The sequence below is a fragment of the Rhincodon typus genome, chromosome 12 (genome assembly GCF_021869965.1).
Source record: "Rhincodon typus isolate 14 chromosome 12, sRhiTyp1.1, whole genome shotgun sequence".
NCBI classification, from domain to species: Eukaryota; Metazoa; Chordata; class Chondrichthyes; order Orectolobiformes; family Rhincodontidae; genus Rhincodon; species Rhincodon typus.
In genome coordinates this window covers 3,208,449-3,231,140 of record NC_063343.1, presented here as the reverse complement: position 1 = coordinate 3,231,140, position 22,692 = coordinate 3,208,449, and the positions used below count along the sequence as shown (strand labels likewise).

Here is a 22,692-nt window from a genome sequence, read left to right as displayed (position 1 = left end):
TTCATCCAGCTCTACACCTTGTTATCTCAGATTATCCAGCATCTGCAGTTCCTACCATCTCTAAATTTAAGTCTGATGGTTTTGACAACATAGGACCAATCCTATTGTAAGAAATATTGGTATGTCACCAAGAATATAAAAAGAAGGGGGCAGTTAGTCAAAGACATAGGGCTAGCTGCCATCTGCCAGAGGCCATGGCCCTCGGCTTTAGAGAGAATCTCTAAGGTTTTGGAGTAGATTTGGGGAGAATCGCTGGGTCTCGCGGCCTCCTCTGTCTTAGAGAAAGCACCATCTAAATAACAATGGTGCCAGCGGCACAACTAGTTAATATTCCTAACAGAAGAGTTGATGGAGAAAGCACGGAACGTTCTGGAAGACATGTCTCTCAAAATTACAGCCAGATTACTAAATTATATATTTTTTATATAGTAGGAAGGCTAAAGGGGTTGGGTGAAAGCAGGAACAGGATTGAGATCAACCATGATTATATAGATTGCAGAACAGGCTCAGAAGGGCTGAATGGCCTCCTTCTACTATTTTCTATCATGGAATTACTGAGGGTGCAGATCTCTTTCCAAAGCAGCGATTCGGAGTCTTCTCCAGACAGAAGAAGGAAATTCCTATATTACTAAAAAAAAATCCATGACTTTATCCTGAGTTATTTCTACTTTGTATTGACTAACCTTTCCTCTGTCATAATGGACATCATTGAATGCTGGTTGAATGTTTTACACTGCGGTTCTCTTTTATTTTAAACAAAAGCGAATCTGGTAAGTCTGTGATCCTAGGAAACTTTGGATGAACCCACTTCTTGGAGGAGAATGGCGCAAGAATCCTAAAGCCTCATATTTGCCCTTTTCCTGGTAAAGGCAGAGTTAGTGTTGCTGCAGGGATGTTGTTCTGAAGCTTAATGTCTTGCCCTCGTTGGCACAAACTGCTAAATGTCACCCAATTGTACCAATTCATTATATTTCAGCATATTCAAGCTTTCATTTCCAGATGGTCATTTGTTTTCTGCTGGTCTAAGAGAAAACCAATTGATGGTATTAAAGCATCTGTGTAAGTGAATCTAACCTTTGTACAGCTGAAGCTAATGTAATGTTGCTTCCCTTCCTTGTCTGATTTCTTTCTCAGCTGATTGCGACGATGGAGGAGTGCAAAGATATTTCAATAGCGCTCAGTCCTGACTTCTGTCCTAGTTTCCGACTGGGTTCCAGGAAGTTGTTGTCTGTGATCCAGGAAACCTCTATGTCTTTCTCCCCTGCACCTACAACCTCCCCTGACTGCATAGTCAACATGAGTAATCTTAGTTCCTGTGATGGGTAAGCAATGGTGACAAGGGAGCTACCTTGTCTTTTTCTACCATCTTAGCACTAAAGACTTTGTTTTAACTTCATTCGTGGGTTGAGGGCTTCACTAACTAGGCCAGCACTTATTGCAGTAAAGAATCAACCGCATTGCCATGTGTCTGGAGTCACATGTAGGCCGGACCGGGTAAGGATGGCACTTTCCTTCCCTAAAGAGCCGAGTGACCCCAGATGGGTTTTTCCAATAACTGACAGTGGATTCAAAGTCGTCATTGGACTCTTGAATTCAATAAAAATCTGGAATTAAATTGCCATGGTGGGCTTTGAACCCAGGTCCCCAGAACATTACCAGCAGTCTAACAGTGATATTAAAGAGGTGAGGCAAGGTCCCATTCCACTTCTATACGTGAGTGAGCTGTGGGGAGAAGAAAGTTTTTATGTTTAAAAAAAAAAACTCCTGTTGTGTTTACGTTCATGAAGGCTTATGAAATGGGGAGCCAAATGCTATCTCTGGCAAACCTACCCACGCTCTAGCCAGCTGAGTTGGACAAGTCTAGGATATGAATAAAATAAACGTGCTTGCTTTGTACAGCCTTGTAGCTTTGCACTTTACTTTTGAATTTATCCTGCCAGAGTTGGTTGTGTTATTTGTGAAGTTTGGGGTGGGCAGTATGTTGCTGCTCATGGTCCTCTTCCAACCTGATGGCTGATTTGATAGAATCCAACTGGGAAAAAGTATTATGAGCAACAGTGACTGAAATGAAGATGGGTCTATACAAAAGCATGTATTAGGCTGTTCAAATTCCTTTTTTCATCGTCTTCTCTGTGGCTTAGAACACACTCTCAATCTTCAATAACTTATTGTCCCGTGCCCTGACTTTATCTTCGCTATTTTGACCTTGATCAATTATGTGCTACCCATGAGTTGTGGTTCGCTTAATCTTCCCTCTCTTGCTACCTGTCTGGTGTCAAAGTGCTCTTCCTGACATGCATTCTGGCTTAGATGCAAGATGCTGCCTCAGGAAGAGGATGTTTACCATGGAGGGAGTGCACTGGAGGTTGACCAGACTGATTCCTGGGTCCGTCCCATGAGGAGAGATTTGAACAAAGTGGGCCTGGATTCTCCAGGGTTTGGAAGAAATGAGACGCGATCTCACAGAAACTTACTACATTCTTCAAGGGCTTGACATAGGTGCAGAAAGAATGTTTTCTAGAACTGGGGCAAGCCTTTTAGGACAGAGATGAAAGTATTGCTGTAGATGGAGGGCTATAGAAGCTCAGCCATTGACTAGATTCAAGATAGAAATTGACCGATTACTGAATATTAATGACATCAAAGGGTACGGGGATACAGGAAAACGGTGTAGAGGTGGATGATCGGCCATGATCTATAACGTTTCAATGTTATATAAATGCAAATTGTGTTTTTATTCTAGAGGAAGGCTATTTTGTTTGGTTTTAATTGTTACCCAGCAATCGCAACAGCTGTCAAAGACCTATTCTAAAAGCTATTTGGAGCAATTGTCTTGTAGCTCAGTTGGCTGGATGGTTGGCTTGTGAGCTTAAAAAGTGACCCCTACAGCGCAGGTTCAATTCCTGTACTGGCTGAGGTCGTCATTTAAAGACCCTGCCTTCTCGGCCTCTCCCCTTGGCCGAGGCATGCTGACACTTGGGTTAAACCCGTCAGCAGTCCCCTTTTCCCCCCTCTCGTGAGAGTTGTCTATGGTCCTCTGGAGGTGGTGACCACCGTTTTCCCCGGGAAGGATAGATAGTGGCTCGAGGCCAAATGACAATGTAGTGACTTATTAGCATAAGGATGGTGTCGAAGAAAAGTGCAGGGAATTTGTTGCTGTTGACTGGCAGGAAGATCCTGCTTTTGAGATAAATAATAAATAGCCTTGGACAATTTGATTTTAAACCGTGTAATTGAATTTCCTGAAGAGAAGTACAGTTATGAAGTGAGCTTCAATTCCTCCCAGTTGTTAAATGCCCTCTGGGACATTGATAATGAACGAACACTGACAAAGAAATGTTATGTTCCTGGTGGAAACTGTACTGAACAAGGAAATTATTTTACAGCAAAACTGTGTACTCAGGAAGTGCACCACTTAATACTAGATCATGATTCAGAGGTGTCATTGTGAGAAACAAGATTCGGTTAGCATCCAATCTAAAGATCTCACTCACATTCTGAGTGGTAATATTGTTTTTTGTGTTCATTTGGGGTTACTTCTTTTTGTGGTATCCCACTGGAGCTGTTTGGGTTATTTGTCAGCTGGCAATTTTTTCTGTTGCTTCCAGACTTGGGAGACTGGTAAGAAATGCCAAGCAAAGGGTATATTTTAAGAGGAAGGTTAGAGAGAATTAATAGCTAAGGGTGGCTGGAAAATAGGCTGCAGCATTTGTGACCTGCTCATGTTGGTGAAATGAAACGAGCGATTAACAGAAACTTTACAGTGGAACAAGGAAAGGCTTTCACGGTACCTCCGCTGCACAGAACAAGAGACATAGGGGTTGTTTTTATAGGAATGCACGTGTGTTAGTTTTGCTTGAGAAATGGAGCAACCACCCCCAACATCGTTAAAAATCTGCAGATAATTTTCTGAGCTTTTCAGTGAAAAGCTGAGCTTGATAATCGGAGGTTCTTTTAGAATTTGACAAACTGAGGTCAGAGAAAGTGAAGGAGTGATTGAGTTCCACTCAGGCTGAAGTTAAAGAAACCCAAATAATGAGGTTTTTTAAAAAGAAATTCCTAAGAAGAAAAGGTGCAAGCGGATGAACTTTGAATGGGTTTTTGATCACTGCAGTTGGAATAGTTCAAAGACCTAAAATGCATGTTCCAAATGTGAAACACTGATTTTTTTTTTTAATATATAGGCGAGTAGGCCAAAAAAACCAGTGTTGAACTTAAGAAATGTAAACAGAAATTGCTGAAAAAATGTTCCATTCTGAGGAAGGGTCACTGGACCCTGAAAGTTAACTCTGCTTTCTCACCACAGATGTTGCCAGACCTGCTGAGTTTTTCCAGCAATTTCTGGTTTTTGTTTGATTTCCAGCATTTGCAGTTCTCTCTCTTTGTTTTTTTTTGTCTTTTTTTATATAGTGTTGAAAATGTCTTTATTCCCCCATCACTTATGTCAGGAAGGAGTCAAAACTGTGGCAGTAACATTTAAAGATCTGTCTCGATCCGCAGGAAATTGGCTGGAAGCAAACCATGAGAGTGGGAAAAGGACATACAGTATGTTTGAGGGGAGACATAAAGTTGAATAAGTTGTGGCTGATGGTGGATATGTACCATGGAATAGCCAAGTCATCCGTGTGTTGTCTTTCTTTTGTATCTAAACAAAAATGAAATTGATGTTTCACATACTTTGAACGAAAATAAGCAATGATTTTGTGGTGCAATTGTCTACAGTCTGAAAGCTTATGTAAGGATAAACATGGTCAGCTTATATAGGAGCGGATTAACAATTTGCCCTGATGGTCAGAACTGAGCAGCAACAAGTATTGTACAAATTGCAGCTAAGTAACTCTGGCTCTCTTTCAGCGAGACTCCAAAACGTTGCCTGAATATGTCAAATCTGAGTAATGGCAGTGAGGCATCAACATCCCCGGAGTACGTAGGCAGAGGTCAGTAACAGTTTTTCAAACTTATTATCTTTAATGTGAAATAGCAAAACGCATCTTTCCTTAAACTATTTATTACCATCTCTTTGGAATGAAAATAAGAAATGTTAGCAAACGCAGTGACATCTGTGAAGAGAGCGAGACACGACTCCAAGTGTGTTGCTTCAATGAACTTTCATCCAAGTACATCTTTTGAGGTTTTATATTCAGGATGTTTAGTAAAGTGCTGGGTGATGCGTATCGCAACTTCTTTGAAGTTCAAAACTTTACAAGAAAATTAAATGTTTTTTTAAACTTTGGCGAGACTGGTCCCCAGCAAACAAAACTAAGCGAATAACTGAACTGTTGACATCTTCATATAAAATATAAACAAAATAAGGATTATTTATGTCGAGGTTTAATTCTACAGCAGACTCTCTATTTATCCAGCTACAACAAATGTTGGTACCAGAGTGGACTAAGAAGGAGTTTCTTCTGTGGGAGGGTGAGAAGTTAGCAGCTAAATAATGAGGCAGATCCGCAAATGTAATCCTCTGAGTTATGAACTGCGCCATATGCAATTGGCGTAGGCTAAATAAGATCGAAACATCTAATGTGTGGCTCAAAGATTGAAGTGTGAAACATAGATTTTGATTCATGGAACACTCTCTCTAGCACTGGGGAAGAGTTGGAATATCCTTTCCTTGAACCATACCAGGACCAGTGTCCTACCAAATTGTATTTAACTCGAGTTTTGGAAAGTTTGTAGAAAAAGGACGTGGAATTATCACCGTTTGGAACTAGATAACCAGAGTGTGACAGGAAGGGACAGCTAATAAATGTCAAAGTACTCCAACAAATACATTTTAGAATCGAAAAAAAAATAGTTAAATGGAGAAGTTCTAACATGGATGAATTGATAGAAACGGGAATATTAAAGTATGATAACTATAAAATAGACATGGTTGCAAAGTGACCAAGATTGGAAATGGAATATTCGAAGTTATTGGAAGGTTGAAAAAGAAAAATAAGCTGGGGTTGCTTGGTCAATAAAGCACAGAATCTGTACAGTAGTGAAACATGATCTTTGCTCGGAAGATGTAGAATCAGTTCATGTGGACCCCCCCCAAAGTGTAGGATGGAATATAAAGCAAAAGGTAATGTGGATCAGTTAGAGAGACCATGTTAATTGTGGATATGATTAATCGTGGACAAAGCCAATTTGAAATTTGAGGAATGAGTTTGTAGAGTGAATTTGAAACTGTTCCTTACAACAATGCATTCAGGAATCAATTGGAACAGATTATAATTGGAAGTAGGAATGGGTATGTGACAATGTTAATGTCATGACCTTAAACAAAGGATCCTCTGGACTGGAATGCTCTTTTCAATAATAGAATTTCACATTCAGTTGGAAGGTGGGAAAACTTGGGGTCCAAAACTCTCAAAAATTTTAATTGAAGATAGTTACAAGGCTGTAAGAATGTCTTAAAAGAAAGAGCAGCTAAAGTAAGTGTTGGTCCCTTGGAGTATGACAGTGGAACATTATTAATTACACCTCCTTTCTCAATAGAAGATGCACAAAGCATTTTGAGCATTTTAGAAAGTAAAGAGTCATACAGCATGGAAACAGACCCTTTGGTCCAACCAGTCCATGCTGAACATAATCCCAAACTAAACTGGTCCCACCTGCCTGCTCCTGGCCCATATCCCTCCAAACCTTTCTTAACCATGTACTTATCCAAATGTCTTTTAAACATTGTAACTGTACCCACATCCACCACATCCTCCGGAAGTTCATTCCGCACGCAAACCACTCTTTCGTTTTTTTTTAAAAAAAAAGAAATTGTCCCTCATGTCTTTTCAAATCTCTCCTCTCACCTCAAAAATATGCCCCCAGTCATGAAATCCCCCCATTGCGGGAAAAGACACCTGCCATTTACCCTATTTACACACCTCATGATTTTATAAACCTCTATAAGGTCACCCTGCAACCCCGTATGCTCCATTGAAAACAGTCCCAGCCTATCCAGCCTCTCCCTATAACTCAAACCCTCCATCCTGACAAATTTTCTGAACCCTCTCCAGCTTAATGATATCTTAGCAAGGAGACCTGGCTAGAATAGTAAGAGATCTAGATCTGTCCAGTTTGCTTTAAACAGAACTGCAACTGTTGACCGACAGTGCACTGTTTCAATGGGGCTGGTGGCAAGGGCAAAACAGACAAAAATTAAAAGAACGAGAGGATAAATACAAACAATCTGTCTCTTTTTGTTTCAGGTTTATGCCTCGACTCGCCTGGCCTAACCGATGTACAATTGGAATTGTAAGTAACGTTCTAATATATTTCAACTGAGTGGATGAGAACCCTTAACCATGTGTGCTAAAGAAATTCATGTAGATTGGAAAATGAAATCCACAAACTAAAATGGTTATGCATGTAGCTGTATTTTGTGCTGTCAAAGTGAAATGCAGCTTTTTTCTTTAAAAGTAATGTTTGCTCATCACTTTTTTTATGACAGTGTGAGACTAAAGATTGCGAACAGGAGCGAAAGGCTAGAATTCTTAGAACTGTTCTTCGAGGCCATTGATGTTCCAAAAGTGGCCTCACTGAGTTCAGTTTCTGGTCTCACTGCTATAGGAAAGATGTTAAACTTGAAAGGGTTCGGAAAAGATTTACAAGGATTTGTCAGGTTTGGAGGGTTTGAGCTATAGGGAGAGGCTGAATAGGCTGGGGCTATTTTCCCTGGACCGTCGGAGGGTGAGGGGTGACGTTTTTTATAGAGGTTTATAAAATCATGAGGGACCTGAATAGGGTGAACGGCCAAGGTCTTTCTCCCACGGTAGGGAGGAGTCCAAAACTCGAGGGTGTAGGTTTACAGTGAGAGGGGAAAGATTTAATAGGGACCTGAGGGGCAATGTTTTCACGCAGAGGGTGGTGCATGTATGGAATGAGCTGCGGGAGGTGGAGGCTGGTACAATTACAACATTTAAAAAGCATACAGATGGGTACATGAATAGGAACGGTGTAGATGGATATGGGCCAAATGCTGGTAAATTGGACTAGCTTAATTTAGGATATCTGGTCAGCATGGATGAGTTGGACAGAAGGGTCTGTTTCTGTGCTGTACAGATCTATGATTCTATATCCCTGGTTACTTGCCAGCTGACTTGTGTTGGGGATACCATTAATATGTTCTGTGGTAGCTGTTCAGGGAGGTAGTTACCTTAGAGTGTTATCTCCTTGTTACACAAGTATTAGCATTACCCCTCCCATAGCTGCCTGAATGTTGCTGTACAGCTTCCTTTTAGACTGAAGACTGAGTTTGTTTTAACGAACGTGAAAATGCATCAACTGAGGCACAACGCTACCTCCAGTGACTCGAAGCATTGCGGAGAGGTCGGCACCTCTTTGCGAGTCAAACTGAACATGCCTCAAAGTCTGAGGTTGGTAAGTTCAAGTGCATGAGGACATATTCCTGGCTGACAGTGTGGCACTTCTGTGGGATCAGCTCAGAGCTTTAAAAGCAGCTGCAGTTAACGCAGTCTGTCTATGTTGTGGGCAATAAAACAGCACGTTGATTGTAGCTAATCCTGGACTATGTGCCAAATTTCACAACTTGCCTCTTTTTTTTAGAAAGAATGTGTTCGGTTCATGTGTTTCAGGTCTTCAAGATACCGTGAAACACTTTCAAAGTTTGTTCATAGTTTGAATCTAGGCAGCCAGTTTATGCAGTGCAGTGAGATAAAGTCCAGACAATTTGTTCTTGACACTCTGTGTCGTTCAAGGGATAACTCATTTCCAGGACATCAGTGTGCTCCCTTCTGCTCTGAAGTTAGTGCCATGGAGACGGGGTTTTGCATTGATCTGAGTGGGTAGACTTCTTTGTTTATTCATTCATGCGATGAGGGTCTCGTTGGCTAGGCCAGTATTTATTGTCCATCCCTAATTGCCCAGAGGGCAGCTCTGAGTCAAGCACATTGCTGTGGGTCTGGAGTCACATGTAGGCCCAGACCGGGTAAGGATGGCAGTTTCCTTCCTTAAAGGACATTAGTGAACCAGATGGGTTTTTCCCAACAATGGATTCATGGTTATCATTAGATTCTTAATTCCAGATATTTAGTGAATTCAAATTCCACCACCTGCTGTGGCGGGATTCGAGCCCGGATCCTTGGAATGTTATCTGGGTCTCTGGATTAACAGTCTAGCGATAATGCCGCTAGTCCATCGCCTCCCTGAGGAGCCAGATGAGCCTGGCCTTTAGGTTTCGTCCAAGAGATGACGTGTTTGACAGTGTAGCCCTGTCACAGTCATGCACTGGTGTGTCATCAAGAGTATTTACTTGTGTTGAGCGAGGGACTTATCCTTACAATGTTCCTACTCCTGGACAATGGGGGCCGCTCGGTGGTTTGCACTGCTGCCTCACAGCGCCAGGCACCCAGGTTCAATTCCACCCTCTGGCAAGTCTGTGTGGAGTTTGCACATTGTCCCCGTGTCTGCATGGGTTTCGCCTGGCAGCTCAGTTTTCCTTCCACAGTCCAAAAATGTGCAGGCTAGGGTGGATTGGCCATGCGAAATTGCCCCGTAGTGTTCAGGGATGTTTAGATTAGGTGGGTTATAGGGGGATGGGTCTGGGTGGGATGCTCTGAGGGTCGGTGTGGACTTGTTGGGCCAAAGGGCCTGTTTCCACACTGTAGGGATTCTATAAACTCTGCGGACAATTACTTTTCCGCTTATTGTGAAATAACGCTTCTCTCGTCTTAATGTTTCCTTGGGAGAAACCTGGACTTTATTCAGTTGTGGGACATGGGTGTCCCTCGCCCTGGGCCAACATTTTTACTGCCTGTCCCAGTTACCCTTGAGAAGGTGGTGATGAGCTGCTTTCTTGAACTGTGGCATTCTACGTGCTGTAGGTAGACCCACAATGCTGCTAGGGAGGGAATTCCAGGATTTTGACCCAGTGATGGAGAAGTAGTTCAGGAGGAAGGGCAAATCAGCCTGCTTAATTGGCACCACATCCACAAATAGCCACGCCATTCACCACCGATACTCTGTAGTAGCAGTGTGTACCACCCACAAGATCCACAGCAGCAGCCCAGCAAGTGTTTCTTCTGCAGTACTTTCCAAACCCATGACTATTTCCAACAGGAGGCTAAGAGCAGCATGAGTTGGCACACCAACCCCTTGCAAGTTTCCCTCCAAGCCACTCCCCATCCTGACTTGGAAATATATCACCGTTCCTTCACTGTCTCTGGGTCAAAATCCTGGAATTCCCTCCTTTTGAAGGCATTGTGGATCAACCCGCAGCACATGGACTGCAGCGGTTCAAGAAGGCAGCTCAACACCCCCACCTTCTCAAGGGGGCAACTAGGGATAAATGCTGGGCCCAGTCACCGAGGCCCACATCCCACAAAATGAATAAATAAAAAGTTGATTTCTTTACAGAATAACGGAGACCTGCGGGTGAGTTACTGTACAATCTGGTATCTAACGGAGTGGTGCAGGATGAATTAACGTAGCAGAACACCACTGTACCAAGCATCTGTGATTTGTTCCTTCACTCTCGCTGGGTCATAATCCTGAAATGCCATCCCTTTACAGCATTGTACAACGCACAGCAAATGGACTGTAACCGTAGGGGAAGGCAACTCCCCACCATCTTCTCAAGGGCACCTCATAAATGGTATCCCAACCAGCGATGTCCACATTCCATTAATGAATTAAAAAGACAGGTTGGAGTACTGCAGATGCCGTGTTGAATTTTATTGAAAGAGCCCTAACAATTTAATATGGAGTTCTCGAAGATTCCCATTCTGTGGCATTTCTCCCCTCCGTGGTTCGATTTGCCGTAGAATTTGATTTTTGTGAATTTCCTGTTGCAGCTTCAGTTTCTGCCTCTTGCTTCCTCAATACTTAAATGGCCTTTCTGCTGTCTGTTACTGTTTGTGGCGTTGGATGCAACTACCTTCGCTGATGGGTCTTTTTTATTTATTTCAACAGCAAGCAGCCCACAGGAAGAACACAGCCGCTTCTGGTAAGAACCTGCATTGTTGATGAGAAGCAGCTCTTCAGGCTGTGCAGAGCTAAGGAGGATCAAGGGAGAAAAGGTGTCAATTCCTGGTGTCTGTTAGCATAAGCACAGTCTAATTTGTTGAACGCACCCATCTAAGAGATGGGCATGTGCTTTTCAGAGCTGTGGTGAGGCTATGTAAGAGAGGTGTGTGAAGAGAATGTGTTTTACATCGTTATGACCCTGGCTGATGGTACTACAGGGCAAGCTCAATCCCAGAAGAAACCTGGCTTGATTTTTTTTTTTTAATTTTGGTTCTATCATGATGGTTAGTTACTGGTGAATCTGTAGATGTTCTTTTAAAGTAGAATGTAGGCTTATTACACAAAGAAAGCAAACAATCAAAGTTGTGTTAAAAAGGTCTTAGTACAAACAAGGCAACAAACTTTCAACCTGTTTCTCAACACCATTCATTGAAGAGACTCCAATCTAAAGAAATTACACCTTCCATCTTAACTCTTTAGGTTTCTAGTCAGTCCCTTCCAGGATCTTTCCCATGGACTGCAGAGACAATTTGATGATCCCTTTCTGAGTCTGTCCACAAATCTGAGAGCCTAAACTTTCTCCGCTCCAATAACCTGGAGGTTTCTATCAATCTCTCCTGGTCTGGAAGCTCCTCAAACTAGACCCTTCTGCAGAGGTAACTGGCTTCCATCTGAACTCTCGCCACGAGAGACAACTAAAACTTACTTCTGAACTAAACTCTGTTTTGCGAGCTAAACCACTTCATGCTTTTTTGAGAAAAAAAAAAGCATGTTTATGAACTTAATCACTTACTCTTCTGAACTGAGCTCTTGACTTCTCTGCTCTGGAGCAAAAACCAAACTAATGGCTTCATGTGTTTACACTGGCTGTAGTAGACCAGACAGTATCAACATCTTATCCCACTAACACCACTGGGGTCTAAAGTCATGCTTCCTGAGCAACGCTGGATTGAGGACCCCATTCCATAAGACTTACTGATCCTTTTGTAAAAAAATTCTTCTCTACTCTTTTTAAATTGGTCCAAATTCCAAAGATAACAATTGGGGGAGGTAATGGCCTAGCGGCATTATCGCTGGACTGTTAATTCTGAGACACAGGTAATGTTCTGGGGACCCAGGTTCAAATCCCGCCATGGCAGATGGAGTTTGAATTCAATAAACATCTGGAATTAACGGTCTAATAACGACCGTGAATCCATTGTCAATTATCAGGAAAACCCATCTGGTTCACTCATGCCCTTTAGGGAAGGAAACTGCCATCCTTACCTGGTCTGGCCTACATGTGACTCCAGACCCACAGCAATGTGGTTGACGCTGAACTGCCCCCTGGGCAATTAGGGACGGGCAATAAATGCTGGTTTAGCCAGCGACACCCACATCCCTTGAATGGATAAAGAAAACAAAGTGTAGGTTACACAGCTTTCGTCACACTGTTTAAAAATTAAGTAAGACAAAAATGATCTGGATATAAAGCGGACTGTTGATGGAATTTGGAATGTAGGGTTAATTAAAACAAACATGAAGTTTCAAGTTTGCCCTTTTTTTTTTAAAAAGACGTCTCAGAACCTGTGAAGTGTAGGAATGCTCAGAAGATGCGGTTACATTAATGGCCTTATTCTAGCCAGTCACTTTTAAAACAATCAAATGGAACCCCTGCTTATCTATGAACAGTCCCTCAAAGTGACTTTTTAAGGAGAGGAAATAGAAATTGTAAAACTGTATTTTAAAGATTATCCCTGCTAAACAATTACTCCAGTAGTAACACCTACTGGGGTTGGTCAAGATCCCGATTAAAGATAATAGTACAGACCTCCATCGGGTATTAATGCAGCGTCTGGTGACCATAAGCTCCGAGGTTGAGAGTTCAAATCCTGTCTCAATTCGATGAATCAAATCATTGTGGATTAGTATCAGAAATATAACCCCTAAAGGCAGCTGTACCATTGCCTTTAAAACTCACATGGCCTCAGTAGTATCCTTTGTGCAATCTTCTGTTACATATCTGACAGACAAGCCCTCTCCAATGCATCGATCAAACAGCTAACTCCAGAAAATAAGGAGGTTAAATCATTGGTGTATTTGCCTTGCAGCCTAAGGTCCTCTGTAGCAGTCCGATGTTCAGTGAGTCTGGCTGTTGGAGCCCGGTTCAGGACCGTGTGGATTTCCAAAGCCTTGGGCACAACAAGGAAAATGTGAGGAGTCTACTTTCTTTCATTTTGAAATTAATTTCCTTGGAAGCTCTGACATTTTCTTTCATTGCCTTGTGTTCACCAGTCATCTACTTGCTTGGCTTTGACAACTCGATCGCAGTCAGTACTATTGACGTTGAGTTTGTTTTTCCAGAAAGTCCAGCTGGTCAGACTGCTTCCTGTTTGGTTGTTAAGTGTCAGTGGTAGAATTAGAATGTTTGGGTAGCAGACCAGCCTTGACGTTGACTGACTGACTGTGATGGTTTTCATCGTCAATGCCTCAAAGAATTCTTTAAACATAGAACGTAGAACTGCACAGCACAGGAATGGCCCCTTCAGCCCACAATGTTGTGCTGAACGTGCCGCTAAATTAAACTAATCCCTTCTGCCTGTCCTTGATCCATACCCCTCCATTCCTTGCTTATCTAAAAGCCCCTTAAATGCCCCTATCATATCTGCCTCCACCACCACCCCTGGCAGTGAGTTCCAGATTCTTACCACTCTGAAAATAAAAACTTGCCCCTCACATCTCCCTTGAACTTCCTCCTCTCGCATTACATGCATATGCCCCCTAGTATTAGATATTTCAACTGTGGGGGGTGAAAGGGTCTGACTGTCAACCCTATCTATGTGTCTCATAATTTTATAGACTTCTATCAAGTCTCCCCTCCGCCTCTCCACTCCAGAGAAAACAACCTGAATTTTTCTAGCCTCTCCTTATAACTCATACCCTCTAATCCAGGCAGCATCCTGGTAAACCTCTTCTGCACCCTCTCCAAAGCCTGCACATCCTTCCTATGGTGTGGTGACCAGGACTGAACGCAATACTATAAATGTGGCCTAACCAAAGTCTTATAAAGCTGCAACATGACATCCTGACTCTTGTACTCCATTCCCCAACCAATAAAGCCAAGCTTGCCATACACCACCTTCACCCCATCTATTTGCGTGGCCACTTTCAGGGAGCTATGGACTTGAACCCCAAGATCCCTCTGTACATCAATGCTGTTTAGGGTCCTGCCATTAACTGTATAGTTTTCATTAACATTTGATCTCCCAACGTGCAGCACCTCACACTTTACCCAGATCAAACTCCACCTGCCATTTCTGCACCCATATCTCCAACTGATCTATAACCTTTGTAAACCTTCTACACTATCCACAACTGGATTTGTGTTGTCTGCAAACTTACTCCCCCACCCATCTACATTTTCTTCCAATTCTTCTGATCCTTTGACACGCGGGAAGGACACTGGTTCAAACCCCACGTTTCCCAAACTCCCAGGAAAGCCTTGATCCCCTTGCAAGTTCCCGAAGTCTGTGGAACACCGTCTTCCAAGCCGTCCGTGGTGAGTCCCTACTTAAACTGACGTGTTATGGAATTGAAATTGCTCTGCTTTCCCACTTGTGTCTTCTCCTTCTGTCTCCCAACCTGCTGCTGCTCTGAGGTAAAGGAGTGTCCCTGGATTGGTTGACTGTGTCATTAAGTTGACATTGTTCCTTCCCTTTGAGACCAGTTGGTGCTGAGATGCACTAATCGAGGATTCAGTCTTCCTGGTCTCATCTGTCTGCCCCTTATGCTCCATCTAATGACTGAGCCATGAGGGTAGACTTTAAATTTAGTTAGTGTTTTATTTTTATCAGGAAATCAAGGCTGGTATTTAGTAGCCATTCCCCAGTGGCTTGCAGGTATGTGTTGGGCTGCTTCTTAGATTCATTGCAGTGGAGTGAAGCAATTCCAGCACTGTGGTCGTTGTTAGGGAGGGAATTCCAGGATTCTAAGCCAATGACCACGGTAATGTTCCAATGTACCACTGACCCCTGACCTTCAGCTGCTGGAGTTAGGGGTGCGTAGTGTATCAGACAGCTGGCATACCCTCTGTTCTGGCTGAAGGAAGTGAATGTTGAACTGGGTAAATGCTGGTTGCCTTAGTGATGATCTCTGAGCGTTCTTGCATTAATTTAGGCTCACTTGCTCCTGACTTGTGCCTTGTAGAGGGTGGAGGAGGGGCTTTGGGAATTAGAATTATAGAATCGCAACAGTGTGGAAACGGGCCATTCAGCCCATCAAGTCCTCTGACGAGCATCCTACCTAGACCTGCTCCCCCTGCCCAGTGCTTGTAATCCTGCATTTCCCGTGGCTAATCCAACTAGCCTGCACATCCCTGGACTCTACGGGCAATTTAGCACGGCCTATCCACCTAACCCGCACATCTTTGGACTGTGGGAGGAAACCGGAGCACCCGGAGGAAACCCACACAGACATGGACAGAATGTGCAAGCTCCACAGTCGCCCGAAGGTGGAATTGAACCTGGGTCCCTGGCGCTGTGAGGCAGCAGTGCTAACCACTGAGCTACTGCGCCACCCTTTGATCTTAGCTGATGATCCACTCACCAAAAAATACCTACCCTCGCAGCCAAGTTTTTTATCTGTGGTCCAATTGTGGTCCTAGGGGATGATTGTTACCACCACTCCCCCACCATCACTGTCCAATACCTGGAATGGTAGGGATTCAATGTTATTGGTACACCAGGAGGGACATGGATAGGGTGAATAGCCAACGTCTTTTTCCCCAAGGTAGGGGAGCCCAAAACTAGTTTAAAGTGAGAGCGGAAATCTTTAAAAGGGACCTAAGGAGCAACATTTTCATGCAGAGGGTGGTGCATGTATGGAACAAGCTGCCAGAGGAAGTGATGGAGGCTGGTACAATTACAGCATTTAAAAGGCATCTGGATGGGGACATGAATAGGAAGGGTTTAGAGGGATATGGGCCAAATGCTGGCACATGCGACTAGATCAGTTTAGGATATCTGGTTGGAATGGACAAGTTGGACCGAAGGGTCTGTTTCTGTGCTGTATGACTCTAGTTGAGAGTCGAGGAGAGGTGATTAGCTGACTGCTTTCTCACACAGCCCTTTCCCTATAGATCTCCTGCAGCGTGGCCCTGGGCTGGAAAGGTTTGTTTCCAGCTACCAGGATTCGAGTCCCCAGTGTCGGATATGACCCCAGCTGCTGGGGACTTTCCTCCCTAACCTCCTTTTTGTCTTCCATGTTATTGGGGCTCCTTGATACCACGCTATTTTCTTGTAATGAATGGCAGTCAGTCACTCTCCCCACCGTTTTTGTATTGAACTGGTGTCCATCTTTGGAACAAGACTGTAATGTGGCCTGGAAACCAAACCAAGCAACGCAATAGCAAAATATTTGACTGAACCCGCAGGTTTATGCTGGATGGTTGAACATACTGCAGGCTGAATTTTTTTGTTTTTGTTAATGTTTAAACTCCGAACAATTCCTGTGCCTCTCTCCATGGAGAGGGAGCCCACTGTTCGACTCAGTTACTTTAATAGTTTTAAATTTCAGATGGACTTTGAGATGGCGGGGACCAGCAGCCCTATGTTGACGGAATCTCTCGGGCTGGATGACAGCGCGAACGTTGGTGGCGTGTGCGAGGTGTTTTCGGAGCTGTCGCAGTGTGACACTGAGGTAATGGAGAGCTCCTTGCGCTGTCGTCTCTATCCCTTTTTCCTGTGTCCTGTCGCCATTCTCATTGCTAACTGACTCCTCAACAGGGCACCCGTGCTGTCAAATTCCTGCAGTTGACTGTATTATGCTAGGTCTGAAACTAGAGTACCAGGTACAGTCCAACATCAGCTGAAGTAATCAGGTTCATTCAGGCAAGTCATAGATTATAGAATCCCCTACTGTGTGGAAACAGGCCATTCGGCCCACTGAATCCACACTGCCCCCTCCGATGAGCATCCCACCCAGACCTATTCCCCTGCTCTTTCCCTGTAACCTGGCATTTCCCATGTCTAATCCACCTAACTTACACATCCCTGAACACAATAGGCAATTTAGCATGGCCAATCCACCCTAACCTGCACATCTTTGGGAGGAAACCGGAGCACCCAGAGGACACGGGGAGATTGTGCAAACTCCACACAGACAGTCGCCCGAGGGTGGAATCGAACCTGGGTCCCTGGCACTGAGGGAGCAGTGCTAACCACCCATGGGTTGGATAACAACCATAGGCCCCTGGAGAAGGGCAATTATAGTGCCCACGCTGACTGGGATGTAGTGTCAGAGCAGAATGGGGCAGGCTGTGATGCCCTGATGGTGGTTAATCTCTTGCTGACTCTTTCCCTGGGCACAAGCAAGAAGACTGCCTTGAGGTGCTGCGTGTATGCAGCCAGCTGGGGAACTGCAATATTCCTAGGTGGAAGACGAAAAACAGAAATGCCCTTTTCTTTTTAATTGATCTTAAATATTTTAAACGATTTTAAATATAAATTTGATTGATCCTAGATTTGGGGTCATTGCAACTGAAATCCCAATTCTGTGCAAATGGGATGAAGGGAACTGGGGGGTGCTATGACCTGGAAAGGATAACATTGCTTTGGGATTTTAAAAAACCTGCTGCTATAAAGATACGGAGTTCACCGCAAATACTTTGCTGGTCCCAGCTAGTATATAGGGGGTAGCGCAGCGGCTCAGTAGTTAGCACTGCTGCCTCACAGCGCCAGGGTCCCAGGTTCAATTCTGCCCTCAGCCAACTGTCTGTGTGGAGTTTGCACATTCTCCCCGTGTCTGCATGGGTTCCCTCTGGGTGCTCCAGTTCACCAATGTGCAACTTAGGGTGGATTAGCCATGCTAAATTGCCCCATATTGTGCAGGGTAGGGGGTTGGGTCTGGGTGGGATGCTCTTCAGAAGGTCAGAGTGGACTTGCTGGGCCAAATGGTCTCTTTCCACACTGGGATTCTATGATCCAATGCAAACCCTAAAGTGTTTAATCAACTTTGTGTTGTGAATTTTTGCTTCAGGCCTCAAACTTGTTCACACTGAGCTAGACTTCTGGTTACCGGAACTGGAGGTGCACTGTACCTAGGTATAAAATAAAATACACAGGGGTGGCCAATGGATCAGTTTTAATATTTTGTTCTACAGGGAAATAAGAACATGACTCTGTCATCCAGCCTGGCTGCCCTTCTCACCAGCGATATCCTGATCCGGACAATGGGCATGAACGCAGTGAGTGTTGCGGACTCTGTGCTCGGGTGGATAAGCATCCTCTCGTGTTTACAAAATAAAAACCGTAAGAACTGCGGACGCTGTAAACCAGGAGCAAAAACAGGAGTTGCTGGAACAGCTCAGCAGGTCTGGTAGCATGTGTTCACTGACAGAGGTAACGTTTTGGGCCCGGTGTCCCTCAGAACCTGAGAAAGGGTCACCGGACCCGAAATGTTAACTCTGTTTCTCCACAGACGCTGCCAGACCTGCTGAGCTGTTCCAGCAACTTCTGTTTATGTTCTCATATTTGCGGTTGCTCAAGTCTTTAAGGCTGGGGGTTTGTTTGAGCTGTATGGCAACCACTTAGCCCATTGTCAGTGAAAACATTGATTCCTCCCAGAGAACCATCTATCTGAATATTACCTGTGACTCACCAATGAAGTCCCCTCATGTCTTTGTTCTACTTCTGCAATTTCCAGCTTTTTGTGAAAGTTGGTGACCTCTCAGTAGTGCAGCAGATTAAAGCACAAGGAATAAATTAGGCTGCTATCCAGCTCAGTTGTTTTGATTTTTTTTTCTCTGTTTTGGAACGTAGATGATTTCAGGCCACATTTATTGTTCGTTTCTTCTTGTACTGAGCGAGCAAATATCGTGCTCTTTTTGCTTCGGATGTGTTACACTATTCCACGGCTAATTAATTTTACTTCAAAGTGTTCAAAAAAATCCTTCTGCTTTTCTTAAAAAAAAAAGTTCTAAGATAAACCTAGCAAAACAATAAAGCTGGATAATTTTCTTTTTTAAAGTGAAGCAGTGGAGAAAGTTCTTCAGAAATGACCATTCAAGACAGGCTCCTATTTTCGATGTTTTCAGAAAGGTACAGCATCTAGTGATTTGGGAGGCCTCTAGCGTAAATTACTGAAAGCGATCAGACACAGTGGGCCAGTAATGAAGAAGGCAAATGGAATGTTGGCCTTTTAATTTGAAGGGAACTGAGTATAAAAGTAGGGCAGTCTTACTAAAACTGTACAAGACACTGGCCAGACCACAGCTGAAACACAGTGACCAGCATTTAGTTTTGGTCTCCCTGCTATAGGAAGGATGTTGTGAAACTTGAAAGGGTCCAGAAAAGATTTACAAGGATGTTGCCAGGGTTGGAGGGTTTGAGCTATAGGGAGGGGCTGAATAGGCTGGGGCTATTTTCCCTGGAGCATCGGAGGCTGAGGGGTGACCTTAGAGGTTTATAAAATCGAGGGGAATGGATAGGGTGAATAGGCAAGGTCTTTTCCTCCGGGTCGGAGAGCCCAAAACTCAACAGCACAGGTTTAAGTTGAGAGGGGAAAGGTTTGATAGGGACCTGAGGGGCAACCTTTTCGTTCAGAGGGTGGTGCATGTATGGAACAAGCTGCCAGAGGAAGTGGTGGAGGCTGGTACAATTACAACATTTAAAAGGCATCTGGATGGGTACATGAATAGGAAGGGTTTAGAGGGATATGGGCCGAATGCTGGCAAATGGGACTAGATTAATTTAGGATATCTGGTCGGCACGGAGGAGTTGAATCGAAGGGTCCGTTTCCGTGCTGTACATGTCCATGACTCTAAGTTTTTGCCCCTTATCTAAGGAAAGATATGTTGCCATTGAAGAGAGTATAAGGAAGGTTTACTAAGCTGATACTGATGGAGGAACTGTCTTTTGAGGGATGGTTGAGTAGGTTGGGCTCAGAAGAATAAGGGGCAACGTTTTTGAAACATACAATATTCTTAGAGGTCTGGACGGGTTAGACGTTGGGAGGCTTTAGAACCAGAGGGCTGCATCTGGGTTTAAGAGATTGTCCTTTTGGGACAGAGATGAGGAGGAATCTCTTGAGTGTAGTGAATCTCTGGAATGCTGTACTGTAGAGGGTTGCTAAGGCTGGGTCATTTATATTCGAGGCTGAGTTGAGGATCAGCCATGACCTCCTTGAATGATGGAGCCAAATGAGTCTGCTTCATGGCCTACTTCTGTTCCTATGTCTTTCTCTTGTGGTCGAATGTTTTCCTTTTATCTACCCTTTTTGTTTCTAAAGCTTTGACCTATTCGCTACAAAAATATTTAAAAAGCTCCACTTAAACGCATGTAAACAAATTTCCAGAAATTCCCCGCACCACTCCCAGAACTCAAATGAAACTAAAACTATGTCTCCCCCTCTTAATACACGAGAGAGGAACGAAATTCAAACCTAGAGCTATCAATGATTCTGACCACTTTGGAATCCAAACTTCCTAATAATAATACAGCAAGAACTTTCATCACGTTGTTAGTGACTGTATTGATCTCAAATTTAAAGCAGGTTAACAGTTTCACTTGAGAGTTGAAAGGACCGCTCTGGATTCAGATGAGCTTAAAGCCAGGAGGGGAATGATGTCCATGTGGGCTTGGAGGGCCATAGGGCCTGCTCCTGTGCTATATTGTTTTTTTGTTCTTTTTGTTTTTTGCTCTTACGATTAAGCTGGACAGGGATCTGAAGAGATTTACCAGGATGTTGCCGGGTATGGAAGGTTTGAGTTATGAAGAAAGGCTGGATAGGCTGGGACTTCTTTCACTGATGCGTGAGAGGTGACCTTATAGACTCTTATAAAATCATGAGGGGCATAGATGGGGTTAATGGTAGGGGTCTATTTCCTAGGATGGGGTATTTCAGGACAAGGGGGCACATTTTTAAGATGAGAGGAGAGAGAATAAAAAAAGCCATGGGGGGCAAGTTTTTTTTTTTGAGGGTGGTTCATGTGTGGAATGAACTTACTGAGGAAGTAGTGGATGTTACTATAGTTACAGCGTTTAAAAGACATTTGGGAAAGTACATGAATAGGAAAGGTTTGGAGGGATACGGGCCAAGATCAGGCAGGTGGGACTAGTGTAGTTTGAGATTAGGTTTGGATGATTTGGACTGAGGGGTCTGTTTCTGTACTGTATGACTCTATGATTTCTATAGAGCATGCAGGAGTCAGCTGGATTGAATGGCCTGACTCTACAGAAGCTGGGGTTGCACTAAGTATTCACAAAATTGGGTTTCTACGTTTTATTGCCGTTTGCTTTGTGTCTTTTTCTCCCCCAATAGGTGCCAGCCTGCAAGAGTAGGCCAGGCTTGTTTCGGTCGCCATCCATGCCGGAGAGGCTCCACAGGCCTTTCCTGAAAAGACCGGAGCGGGCTCGGGAAATGGACTGTCCAGTGAAGACTAAGCGGCAGAAGAGTTTGGACAGCCCCCTGGAGGATGAGGATCAGGAGAGGAGTGGAAACCGACCCTTGGTAAGGAGCCCAGATTGTTTGCTCAGTTAGAACCGCCAAAGTTCACAGCAAAAATCAGAAGTCATTTGGCCTACTGTCTGTGTTAGATCTTCGCTTGAGCGATCCAAAATGATCCTACTGCCCTGATCTCCCTCTATAGCAGCGTGCCTTCCTCCGGTTCAGTTAGTCTTCCAATTTTCATTTTGGATGCAATGCCCTTTATCTCAAGGACAGCACCCAGCAGCAAAGAAATCCATGCTCCGCTGTGACACAGTGGAAGGACTTGTTAGTGAGCTCTTGTCCTTCCATCCATCATTGCCATTGACTACGAAACCAGAGAACCTTGTCCCCTCCATATGTCAGGAGAGCTGCCCCTCTCAATTGCAGGCTGGTTCTCTCTTGGATTTCCTGCCTGATAGGCTCACAATGAATGAGAGGTAGTGGGGTTGTCCGTGGGAAGTGTGGGTGGTGGCAAGTGAGGCCGGCAAGGCCAGGATGGGTGGGGGTGTTGGGGCTATTCTGGGGGCAGACAGTACTGAGGGTGCACGTGTAGCTAAAAAGTGAGAGCTGCAAAAAGGCAGTGAGATGTTGAAAACGAATGAGAGTCTGCAAGAGAGGGGATGAAGGGGTACAAATGGGGTTATAAAGGTACTGTAAATGGGAGCAAGCAGCTTTAAATCTTTCAGCAAAAATATACTCCATTAACCAGGAATCAAAAAAACTGGAAGTCACTCTGATAATGACTTCCTTGTAAATGAATGTGGAGTTTCTAGCTTAAGGCTGCAGAAGTTCAGGAGATACTATATGGGGAATATGTGGTGGATGCTAATATAACGAACACTTTGCAATCGAATGACTTAATACAGACCAGTTTTATTTCACAAAGATTTGCATTTATGTATTCTCGCACCTCAAAGCATTTCACGTAGTGTGAGCTACTTGAGGAGCAGTGACAGCATTAGAGACAATCATGCAAGCAATTAGCTTTGATCTTCCCAGTCTGCAGTAGGTGATTGTAAAGTGATGGATTTCTATATATGTCACTTTTTTTTTAAGAGAAAGCTTGCTGCAATCTTATGCCATCATGTCAATTTAATTCTGCCGTTTCTAGGCAGTTAATGTTTTCCTTGTGAGTATGGCTTTGGGTTTAATGGAGGGTTGGGTTTAGAGGGAGATAGTAGGAACTGCTGATGCTGGAGTCTGAGATAACAAGGTGTAGAGCTGGAGGAACGCAGCAGGCCAAGCAGCATCAGAGGAGCA

General features: G+C 43.9%; 1 protein-coding gene across 4 annotated transcripts in view; it reads left to right on the top strand.

Annotated features, from left to right (window-relative positions):
* The first annotated feature begins 1,140 nt into the window (after positions 1–1,140).
* LOC109922545 (M-phase inducer phosphatase 1-A-like) overlaps positions 1,141–22,692 on the top strand; it is a 42,706-nt gene continuing 21,154 nt past the window's right edge. The window contains exons 1-8 of one of the 4 annotated variants that reach the window (XM_048603997.1): positions 1,141–1,322; positions 4,855–4,937; positions 7,194–7,239; positions 10,915–10,948; positions 13,059–13,160; positions 16,522–16,644; positions 18,107–18,190; positions 21,265–21,453. In XM_048603997.1, coding sequence (XP_048459954.1) covers positions 1,147–1,322; positions 4,855–4,937; positions 7,194–7,239; positions 10,915–10,948; positions 13,059–13,160; positions 16,522–16,644; positions 18,107–18,190; positions 21,265–21,453 — 837 coding nt within the window. In that variant the 5' untranslated portion in view covers positions 1,141–1,146. Of the gene's footprint in view, positions 1,323–4,854; positions 4,938–7,193; positions 7,240–8,216; positions 8,361–10,914; positions 10,949–13,058; positions 13,161–16,521; positions 16,645–18,106; positions 18,191–21,264; positions 21,454–22,692 lie in introns of those variants that run through there. The other 3 variants (XM_048603998.1, XM_048603999.1, XM_048604000.1) reach the window with 3 other exon arrangements.